Here is a 12202-nt window from a genome sequence, read left to right as displayed (position 1 = left end):
TCCTACCATAGCTTTTAAAAATATAAATATTTTTTATTTCAGGGACATGAGGATGAAGTGTTTGTACTTGAGCCTCACCCATTTGATCCCAGAGTTCTCTTCTCTGCTGGGCATGATGGAAATGTCATAGTTTGGGACTTGTCAAGAGGCGTCAAAATTCGATCTTACTTCAACATGGTAATTTTCCTATAGCTATTTGGTATTCTTGTTTAATTATGAAATGTGCTGCGTTTTGTTGTTAGTGTGGCCAGGGAAAGAAGACACAGTCCTGGCTTCACTGATGCCAGTGACCAAACTTCCATAATCTTCAGGGTTGTCATTTTACCTGTAACTTCATAAGAAATTGCTTGAAATGACATTAATAGTTGTTTTTGTGTGTGTCATTTTTAATCTCACTGTATATATTTACAAATATGTATATATATTTGTGTGTGCTTCATGCACAGAAGATCAGTGTCTTTTGAATGCTGGTGTCAGTGCCACACATGTGTCCCTTTGACTCCCCACACTCCTATATAAGGGCATAAAGGGCAGGATGGCTATGAACATTACCAAGTTCTCCTTAGTACTCATGGCACTTAGATAGAAATTAGGAAGTTTCCAACTAACTAGTTTTTAGTTTCAGCTAAATCTCTCAAAATTCTTCAGAACTCTACTGAGATATGCCCACCATGAACATCTTTGACGCATTTGGATTGAACACTGGTGGTCAGAACAACCTGTATTCTCCATCTCCAGTACTGGATACCTGTATATGGCAGGTTTAGAACCTGTGGGCTTCAAGCCTTGCAGGTCCTGTGATGGATTAATTACTAAAAACTGGGTGCAGCATGTACCTCTTCTGCTCTCTTTAGAAGAGTCCTGTGTTTGGTACATACCTCTATAGCTGAAAGAGCAAATAGATCATTCAAAGTATGCTCTTCTTTGACAGTCTCTGAAGGTCTTGTCAGATCTGGGAGAGCATTAACAAGGGATAAAACAACTTGATCCAGTTTTACCCACCCTTTAACAAGCAACTCCACTATTAGTAGAGAGGAGACAGCACTGAGTATAGAACTCGTACTGGTAATAGCAAAAGTGCTTCAAAAGTACAGCATGCTTTACTAGTGCCTTAGCCATCACCAACACCTTGGATATTGATGTCCTAATCTGAGTGAAGGCACTCAGAACAAAGACTGTAAACTGAACTCAGTGTCTTATACAGATGGTGAAATAAAGCCTGTGTAGGCAAATCGACTAAGCACCAGATGGTGTTGAGTGCTTGTGAGTAGGAGCAGTCTATGATATAGAAGAAAACATAGGTATTGAGGATCTGGCACTACAGCCTGCAGCATCCATACCTGTTGTACATGATGAGATGCTGGAAGAGGAAGACTTTAAATGTCATTTGAGGCACTTTTCAATATTAAAGCAGACCTGTATCAAATACTGTATTGCACATTGCTATGCATATAGGAGACCTGTTTCTCTTCTCGGTCACCTGAAGTACGTTCTCTTGATCTTGAAACAGAACCATTATTGCGATCTGTGATCAATATCACAAAAAAGCTTGTTGACTTTTTGTCCAGTAACCAGCCACCATCTTGATTATGCATGGCATTCAACTAGGAATATCATACTAGCCAGCAATAGCCCTGTGGCAATTGCCACGGCCTTACAGGGCTTTTTTGGGCCTGCCATTTGAAGTCAGGAGGAGCTATTGTTCACGCTTGAGGGAAAAAACGAAGCAACCCCTTAATCAGACCATATGCATCAGACAGGGGAAAAAAAGCATGAAGACCAGACCAAGGGGCCAGGCAGCACCCACATTCTGCTTTGCCACCAAAATATTTTCCATTGTTATCACCTGGCAAAATATGTCTTTGGCATGAATATGGCACTGGATGAGTCATTCCAGGAGCTCCTTATGAGAATGTCAAGAGGGGTAGTCGTGTTAGTCTGTATCTGCAAAAAGAAGTAGTTTTCCTGTGCCACCTAGTAGACTAACATATTTTAGAGCATAAGCTTTCATGGGCAAATACGCACTTCATCAGAATGTTAGATTTCACCAATATTATTGATATTTCTGCCACTGAAATCACTAACTGGTAGATATTTTGACAGCAGCCATTCCAAGCAAAGTCACCTTTTTCATAATGAGGACTGCTTGACCCAGCTAAAGTCTTGTGGTACTGACCACCGTACTTATCCTCATTATTCATTAATATTACCATAGGGCGTAGGAGCCCTGATCATGGACTGGGGCACTGATAGTCTCCTGATGTATCAGTTCAAACGTAAAACACAGTTTGAACCCAAAGTGCTTTCAGTCTAATTGCATGTCAAGGCAAAAGATGGATACCAGTGGAGTGCAAGGAAACAATGAGACAGTACTGCTTAGCATAAGGAACACGATTCTTAGTTCACCAAAAAAGCTGACTGTCAAATTTCTTTAGGTTTCATGGGAAAAGGGGAGTTTTATAGAGGGTTTTGAAGGAGGATCATGAGTTTTCTTAGTATTTATGGGGACTTACTCTGATGTGAGAAGCAACATGGCAGAAAGTATGGGGGTGCTTGTTTGCATCTTTAATAAGTGTGTGATTGGAAGTTGGCATTACTGGGCCAAAAATGGGATTTTCTATTTTAGTAGTGAATGAGAGGTTAATGATAGCCTGTGAAGAACCTTGAAAATAAAGACAAATAGTTTGGTGTAATAGCTGGCATCACAGAGACTTGGTTAGGTAATACTCATAACTGGAATATTGTTATACAAAGGTACAGCCTGCTCAGTAAGGACAGAAAAGGAAAAAGGGGAGTTGATGGTGTTAAAAAAATGTATGCACTTGGACTGTGTTTGAAATGAAAATAAGAAACAGACATTTTGAAAGCCTCTGGATAAGGAGAAAACGGGTGTGGGTAAATCCCAAAGGTGACGTCATGGCAGAGAACTACTTTAGGTGGTGGGTGATGCTTTTCTTAAACATCTAACAAAATCTTCCAAAGCAGGGGACCTGATGTTGGTGGGGGATTTTTATTGGCCAGTCATCTGTTTGCAAAATAACACAACAGGGCTCAGTTTATCCGCAAGTTCTTGGAATGTATTGAAGACCGGTTTTTTTCCGAAGGTGGAGGAAGCTGCTGTGGAAAGGCTGTCCTAGATTTGAATTTTGACAAGTAGGGAGGAACTGGTTGAGAATTTGAAAGTGGAAGGCAGTTTGGGTGAAAGGGCTAGTGAAATCACTGACTTGATGATTCTAAGGAGTGGTAGGAGGGATAACAGCAAAATATGGACAATAGATTTCAAGAAGGGAGATTTAAGCAAACTCAGGAAGTTGGTAGGTAAAGCAAAACTGAAAGGAAGAACAGTTGAAGATAGTTGGAATTTTTTTTTTTCCAAAGAGCCTTTATTAGAGCTTGAGCAAACTGTTCCACTGCATTTTAAAAAAAACAAGGGGGAATTACGACAAGAGGCCATCCTGGCTTATCCAGGAGATCTCAAATGATCTAAATATTAAAAATATAACAAATCATGCAAAAAGTGGAAAGTAGATCATATCAGGAAGGAAGATGATAAACATAATACAAGTATGTAGAGGCAAAATTAGAAATGCCAAGGCACAAAATAAGCTCAAACTAGAGACTTAGAGTAACAAGAAAATAGTCTATAAAAACAGAAGCAGGACAAAATACCGACAGAGTAGAGCTGTTACTCAATGCAAAGGGAAAAGTTATAACAGAAAATACGGAAACTGCAGAGGTGCTTCATGACTTCTTTTGTAAGGCTCTGGATGGTCTCACAGGATGTTCCCATTAGTAAAGTAGCAAAATACAATGCTATGAATGCATGGGACTGGACCTGATGACTTCTTGATGTCCCTTTCAGTCATATGGCTCCATGAAGAGAGATGACCAACCCACCAGGGGTATGCAGCGAGAGGATAAACACTGTCATTTCTATAATCTAGGATTTTTGCAGCAGGATTCTGAGTGAATATGATCATTATAAGAAATTTGCCAGCCTCAGGAGGCGGTATGATGCAATAACCAAAACTTGAGATACTCAGAATCTGAAGAATTATATTTTAGCTGTGTGGATGGACAGGAAATGCTTTGTCTTCCTTATATAGAAAGATAGTTTACAAAAGCAGTTCTGGTATAGTAGACCCCCAACTTTAGGCAGTGCCCCAAGTTGCTTGGGACATTTGACTCTCCCCCCGCATCCCCTCCCCGGCAGCAGCAAGCCCCTGAAAATCTTTCCTGCCCTTGGAGCCCTAACTGTGTGCAAGCCAGGACATGGTGCCGCTTGGCAGCATGGTCAGCATCAGAAGGGCAGGCATGACCTTATATTGGGTGAGAGGCTACCCATGTGATGTGGTTGAGCGCAGGAAAGACCCCAACTGCATGGCACCTGTGGGGGAAGGAGCAGGGAGTTGTGCATAAAAGTAAACCACTGAGAGGAAATTTCTTGGCCTCTTATGCAAGCATGACCCCCACAACACCCTTGTTGCCACATGTTGTGGCAGGGCAGCAGCTGGTGCCAGGCAGTGCAGAAAAAAATACCAAGTGTTGAGACAAACTCACAAACTCCATGCAGGGGCTACTTGTAATAGGTAAATGCTCACAGTGCTAATAGCAAAGAAAGAAGGAAAGACATTTCTCAGGCTCTCACACAAACATGACCCCACAGCCACAGGCTTCCTGGTCCCAATTTGAAATTCAGACTTCATGTTACCTACTTCCTCCTGCTCGTCTGGAGAGCAGCAGCCAGAGTGGAGCAGTGAGGGGCATTGTGAGTTATATATGGGACACTTCTGGAGGCTAATACATTTGATTTTAATATGCGGCACTTCCACACTGACCTTTTAATCAACTTTTTGAATTCAAGCTTGATGCTATACCCATCAGGAACCGACAGTAGTGTGATATCAATAGTAATGCTCCCTAAATCGAGCTAATGGTATTTATTTAAAGTGAAGACAGTCATGTGGTAATATCGAGCTAACTGCCTTAAATTTAAATTTATCTCGTAGTGTAGACAGACACACAAGATTTGAGGAAGAAAAGCATAGACTGTTGTGCAGAAGGAGGCTGATAGGTCAAGACAATGAAAATGGAGTTACTAGGTCTTCAAGGAGTATCCCTTTGGGTGTTCCTCTTTAGATGTCATTGTGCCCCTGTGTTTCTAGTCAGAAACTTCAGATAGTAGTCCCATGTTTGGTTGTCCACACGTGGCAGATGTCTTGTGTTGATCCCGGCAGCTAATAAGCATGCATAATCAGTCACCTCCTGAGTTCATTCTGTACCACCCTTGACTTCAGTCAGAACAGCAGCACCCTCAAAAACATTACTATTCATTCTAATTCTCTGAGTTTATTTCTCTTAGTCATATTCTTACTCATTTCCTCCTCTTATTTTCTCTCTCTCTTGGGTTTTGTTCCTCCCCTCTTCCAGTGGCCTCTCACCTAGCAGCACTTGAAACATTTTCATTTTCTTGGTTCCCTGATAGCCCTGCAATTCCTCCTTTCTCTAGTGAAGAGGTGGCATAAGTTGTGGCAGGAATGTGCACCCCCTACCATTCCTAGCCAAAACCTGGGCCCTCACAACGGGAGTCCATCATGTGTCAACCTCCAGAATGGGTGTGTGTGTCTCCCAACCCACCCTTTGCCCTTCCGCTAAACAGACATATTTGGGACCTTTGGGCATTACATAGAGCCCAGAATATGTAGCCCTTCAAACGTTTGAGAACAGTTGCAGTGAGATAGTGGAGTTAGTCTGTATTGTCACAAAACCAAAAAGCTGTTATGCAGCACTTTAAAGACTAACAAAATGAATCTCTTTGTTATATATTCATCATGCAAGTTCATTTTCAGCACTGTTTCCAGATCCGAAGAAGTAGGTCTGCCTCACGAAAGCTTATTGCTTAATACATTTTTTTCTTAGTCTTTAAAGTGCCTACACTGAGATCCATCCCATAAATCCACCTTCACTTTCTGCCTCAGCCTTCACAGAAGCTTTTTAGAGGAAGTAGAAGCAGTTGAATAGCCACCAGAGGGTGACACCATCCTTCCACACCCATCTCCTTTTTGTCACCTGACACCATAACGCTGCCTCCTCTCATATTCACTGATGACTATAAATCCTTCCAGGAGTTATTTAAATGAGTATCTGACTCCCTAGACATTTCCCTGGCAGAACTGCTGGAGACATATCATAAGCTAACTGATTATTCTTTGTGCATCCTCTGCTGCCAAGATTGTATTGCTCATCAATGCTGCTATCATGAACTTGGCAAAAGCTGTTTGGCAGTTGCCAGTTACAGCTTCAAGTTCTTGTAAAAGATCATAGAAGAATTAATAAATCCCAGCTAAGGGAGCTGAGTTTTTGTTCACCAACCTTAACCCCACATCACGGGTCATGGCAGTGGTTAATCAAAATGGAACAGCAACATCTGGCTAGCACTGCTCTTTATGATTGGCAACACCTAGACCTCTTTGGCAAGAAGACCTATTCCTCAATGATGTTCAAGTTTTGCTTAGCTCCTTGTTCTGTGTTACTGGCCAAGTACGTGCACACCCAACATTTTTGCACAAATGATAGCTTTTATTGAATGTCTTCCATCAAATGAAAAAACAGCAATTTAAAGCTAATGTAACAGAAGGCTCTGTCATTGCCAGAAAGACCTTGCAGACTTCTTGGACTCTGCCAACACAGTGTCCTGCTATATTACCACCTCCATAGTCATGTGGAGGGTGTTGTGGCTTCACATTTCAGACTTCCTCAAGGAAGTGCAGGAAACAGCATAGGGCATACTTCCTGAAGGCTAGAAGCTGTTCATGTAAAGTGCAGAAGCAACCTTTCTCTCTCAAGGATTCCTGTGCCACATTGAAAGCCCCAGGAATATGTGCCTCTGTAAACAAAAAGAAGCAAAAGCAGATTCTCTGCCCAATACTCTGCACTGCTTCCTGGGCCCAACCTCAAAAGCGACATGACCAGCACTGTAAAATGTCAGATGAGATGCAAACAAGCCCTAGAGCAGCCAACAGAGTTTCAGTCATCCATTTGCAGGCATACATTTTTAAGTGTTGATTAAGAGCAAGAGAGCTCCACTGCCAAAGTCAGTCAGAACATTCAGACAATTTGGAGACTGCCTACCATCTTTCTCTTTGGTCTGGACAACCATTACACCAGACAAGTGGGTTCTGGAAATTAAAAACAAGGACGATTTATCTTTTTTTGCCTCTATCCCTCTTTCCCACACCCCTTCCCTGTCCCTGTTCAGGACCTCATTTCATGGCACCTGTTACAATAGGAAATAAGCCATTCCTGCAAACAGGTGTTGTAGAACACACAACTGCCAAACACGGGGCAAGAGGTATTTATTCACACTACTTTCTCACTCAGAAGAAATAAGCAGATAGAGGCCCACTTGGACTTGTGCAAGCTAAACACATGTCAGAACACAGTGCTTTGAGATTATAACCCTAGCGACTATAATTCCACCGTGCAGAAAGGACATTGGTTCTTAGCCTTGACCTATAAGATGCTTGTTCCAGGCCACTATCTATCCTGTGCACAGAAGTTTCCCTAAATTTACACTTGGGAACTTCCACTACAATACAGCATGCTTTCATTCAGATTGTCCAACCTCTTCCCCCACCACTCTCTGGGTATTTTACCAAGTCCTATCTGTCATTGCAGCATACCTTTCCAGACAGGGGGTGATAGTTTTCTATCTAGACAACTTCAACTCACCAGACTGCAGTTGATGCCCTTCACATCAGTACAACCCTCTTTACAAAGCTAGGATTGTTACAATCAACTTGAAGAAATCCACACTTAAAGTCCAACTGTTGGGTTGGAATTATCGGGGCACATCTCAGTGGTGCAAAAGTATTGATACAATTTACTCAACAATGCTTCATTCCCCTAACGAACCTAAAGGAACAGCTCACTAACTTCTGCCAGAGTGTGCCTCCAGTTCTTAGGGGACATATCGACCACAACATTTGTTGTAAAGCATGTCAGACTTCATATGAGGTGTCTACAAGGCAGGCTTCAGACTGTCTACGCTTCTCAAAAGCTCTCTGTCCACAGACGTCTAATAGTGATCAGTGGGGTAAAAGACTCGATCACATGGTAGACCAAACAAATGAACATTTGCACAGGTGTTCCATTTCAATGGCACACCCCGTAAGTCACCATGGAATGCCTCTCTTGTGGAGTGGGGAGCACAGTTGTGTGAGAATGCTGTGCAGGGTTGCTAGTTCCTTGGAGACTCCACGTAAATCTGTTGGAGCTCTTAATGGTTCATAATGCATGCTGATACTTTCTGCCCATTACACAAGATTGTACAGATCCTGATGGACAACTTGGCCTCTCTTTTACATAAATCACCAAAGAATGGTCCAACCTTATCTGCTTTGTATAGATGCAATCCACTTCTGGGTAACGGTGCATCTCCAGCAACATAGATCTCATCACACTCTACTTGCTGAGAAACCAGAATGTCAGAGAGGATGACCTAAGCAGAAGCATTCTTTAAATGCATGACTGGGAACTGGACCTGGAAATTCTAAAAACTATTCCAGCAATAGGATTTCCTTAATTGATCTTTTTCCATCATCCCATAATGCCAAATGCCCACATTATTGCTCCCAGGCAGGACTTGGACAGAATTCCTTGGGGCATGACTTCCTCATGAAATAGGGAGCCACCTTGATGTGTGCCTTTTCCTCTATTCCCCATCACTCTCAAAATAAAGAAGGACAAATCCAAAATAATCTTAATTTTACCAATATGGCACGCAGAAAGCTGGTTTGTCTACCTGAATCAGAGAGGCCACTCTCCTCTGCTTTGGAGTTTCACCTGGATCCTCTGGGGTAGAGAAGGTGAAGGGGGTTGGTGATGTGTGTGTTGGGTAGCCACTTGGAGCAGCGTGGTCGACTGGCACACTGCTACCTGAAGTCTTTGACTACAAGTGTAGGGTCACGCAGGCACCTAAAGTGGAGCTCTCACAGAGACAGCCATCCTGAAGAAGCTCATTTACTCCATAAGGTGAGTAACTGTCTCTTCTGAACTTTTACCAACCGGGGGGTGTCATTAGTGATTCTAGTGAGAGTGGTTTGGATGGAGTGCAAGGGACGGAAATATTGGAGAAGGGTCTGTGTTGGTACTGGGTTTCCAAATCCTTATTATAGACATCATGTTAAAAGAAAGAAGAATGATGAAGAAATAGTTGGGGAGTAAATGGGGTTTTAAGATGAGAGAGACAAACTTTTTTTTTTTTTTTTTTTTTGAATGAAAGAACCAAAAAAGGGTGAGAGGTTAGAGTAAGATAAGCATGAGAGTGGACCTGCTCCCACTGGAGATCAGGACGTGGGTTGGATGAGGTCACTGGAGTGATTGAAAGTTTAGATGAGGAGAGTATCTGATAAACAACTGCATCTGTTATAGGGAAAAGGCAGAGAAGTACAGGTGGAAAGGGAGAAGGTCGCGTGGTATTTTGTCACTTTTCACTTGGAAGAGGTCTTTGCGCTCCTATATATAGAGAGAAGGGGAGGTTTGAGGAGTGAGTAATTGGTGAGAAGCAGTCAGTACTGATAGTCTGGAACTCATGGAAACTTCTTGGGTGACGGATGGAGGAGGATGGATGATGCTGAAAGGAGCTAAGTAGTGGTTAGAGAGTGGGATTTTGGGAACAGATCAGAGTGAGCCTGGAGCTTAGTAGAGCCAGATCAAAGGGGACAAAGTGACCTTGATTCCTATAGCTCCCTACTGGCTGAGACGTTTCTAGTTGTGAGACTTATTGCACATGTCTACTCAGTCTCCCATCCAGTTCTTGGTGTGGTTGGACTTGATATCTTAGGACCATGACCAGATATTGCAGCTACACTCAGTCATTATACATGACAGCTAGAATGTTGGATGGCTAAGAACTGTCAGATACAGTTCTCAACAGATTCAAGGAAGCCTCATACAAAAAAGAAAATTGTCTCCTAGGATGATCTGATTATTCTTTCAAATGGAAATGTGTTGTCTAATGGGCAGTCTATCATTATTTGGGTTGAGTGGGTCTGCATGAGGATAGAGAGAACTGAACCAGCATGCAACTTGTTTACAGTGTGTATCTCAGCATCAAGCTGTTATAATACTTAAGTTGGAGGATGAAAACATGAAAATGTACAAAGTAAAATTTGTCACATCACAAATATTTTATATGTATTACTTGATAATTGAATCTCAATACATTCATGTTTATGCCATTAGACTAAAAAGTACAGAACTGTTGCTTGTCTTTTGGTTTATAGAATCAAACATGCAGTATTTGATTTCCTCAGCGTAGTTTATAAAAAGATGCTTATTTATATATTTTTTCAAAGTCTTAAGATAGTCAAATGATAAAACACAGAATGTGCATGTACAGAATATATGTTTCACCATTTATATGTGTGACCTTACGATACATAAATGTAGTTTTTGTAGTTTGATTTCATTGGCAACTGTCTATTTAAGGGAGTTCATGGGAGAGCGAACGAGAGATTTTTCTTTTTATTGTCCAGGTTCGCCATATCCTTAAATTAAGAGGGTTTAATTTCTTTCAGTGTATGCACAAAATATGAAAATTGTGTCCCTCTTTGATATAACACTAGTGCATGTTCATCTTCAGGGTTTCACCATTAGAAACTAGCCACATTGCTTTATTTAGGACATTGCAGTTCATTGGAAGTCACTCAGGTAGTGGGTATAATCTGCTTACTCAAACGATAAACTAGACAAAGTGGTCACAAAAATTTTTTGGATGCTTAAGTATTTTCATAGGACCTAGAACAACAGTTTTCACACTGTGTGGGTTGGAAACCTCTTTAAACCAGGCTGCCAGTGCTGGCATTAGACTTGCTTGGTTCCTGGGCCAAAGCCTGAGCCCCACCACCCAGGATCAAGTCCAAGACCAAAGGCTTTAGCCTTAAGTGATAGGACTCAGGTTACCAGATGCCCTCCCCTCCAACTTAGGGCTCTACTCACTTTTGAAAATTTTACTTAAAATAATCAAAGATGAGAACACATTCTCCAGTTTTTCCCATATACGTTGGCATTATGGTAGCCTTTGTGTGATCACATGCTATTTATAGAATAAAAATACACTTTTTTTTTTTTTAACTTTTTACAACTTTACCCATTTAGCATCTTTATGGAGGTTAATGCTGTCACCGTGCAAGTACTTCTACAAAGTAAATAGAGAATACATAATCTAATTTAGAGAAAATAACATGGAATTATGGCCTGGTATATGTGTAATATGGTAGTTTATTTTGCAATTATCTCTGTATCGGTATATATCACAATACAAAATTTCAATAAATGTTAGGATTGGTTGTGCTTTGATACATCTTGATATAATAAACAATTGGTGTATAAGACAGTTGAAATATTTGATATCTAGAGACAAGTTTTTGTTTGCTAAGAGAGAGTCAGTTTCAAATTTACCCATACTTAAATGGGAAGTATAGGAATCAGAGGGGAACAAAGCTAAATTATAGTACTCAAAGTTGTACACGAATTTAAAATTTTAAATGAATTTTATACAATACTTTGCAAAAGTGATACCTGAAATGTAAAACAACTTCAGACTGTCCCATGGAAAATACGTTTAGCCAAATATGAGTGATCAAAGGCGCATTGTCAATATAATATTTAGTCAGCCTGTGAGGGTGGGAAAAGAAAGAAATGAATAATTAATACATTACTTCTGTCCCTGGACATCCAAATAAATTTTTGAAGTTCTAAAACCTTTGTGTAGCTTGTTTCCTGGGATTTTCTTCCCACCCCTCTTTGCTTTGTTAAAAATATGCATAATCAAGAAAGTATGATAAGGTTTCTGTAGCAAAAAAATGAAACTGTATAAAAAGAAAACAAACTGGAAAAAGTATTCCGTTATACCATATTTTTAACAATAGGATGGAAAAATTCCAGACAGTGTGATTGATTCCCTTTTATGTATCGTTTTCCACCTCCTTGATTCTTCTTTTCCTTTTTTAATGTTTAGAGTCAGATAAAAATTTTGCATGCACATCTCTGTACAAGGTTAAGAATGTAAACGTAAAAGTGAATAAATTTAAATATTTTCTTGAAACTGTGAGCTTGGTTGGTGATATTAGATATATATTAGGCATTAATAAACAGCACAAAGAGCACATATGCAAAATGTGGCCTATCTAAGGGTTTT

General features: G+C 40.7%; 1 protein-coding gene across 6 annotated transcripts in view; it reads left to right on the top strand.

Annotated features, from left to right (window-relative positions):
• Positions 1–12202, top strand: part of PHIP (PHIP subunit of CUL4-Ring ligase complex) — a 320457-nt gene that overhangs the window by 134748 nt on the left and 173507 nt on the right. For all 6 annotated transcript variants that reach the window (XM_074990995.1, XM_074990994.1, XM_074990993.1 and 3 more), the window contains exon 15: positions 43–177. In XM_074990995.1, coding sequence (XP_074847096.1) covers positions 43–177 — 135 coding nt within the window. The remainder of the gene's footprint in view (positions 1–42; positions 178–12202) is intronic.

This window comes from Carettochelys insculpta, chromosome 3, assembly GCF_033958435.1.
Source record: "Carettochelys insculpta isolate YL-2023 chromosome 3, ASM3395843v1, whole genome shotgun sequence".
NCBI classification, from domain to species: Eukaryota; Metazoa; Chordata; order Testudines; family Carettochelyidae; genus Carettochelys; species Carettochelys insculpta.
The sequence above is the reverse complement of the archived record's forward strand: the minus strand, read 5'-3'. Positions and strand labels throughout refer to the sequence as shown.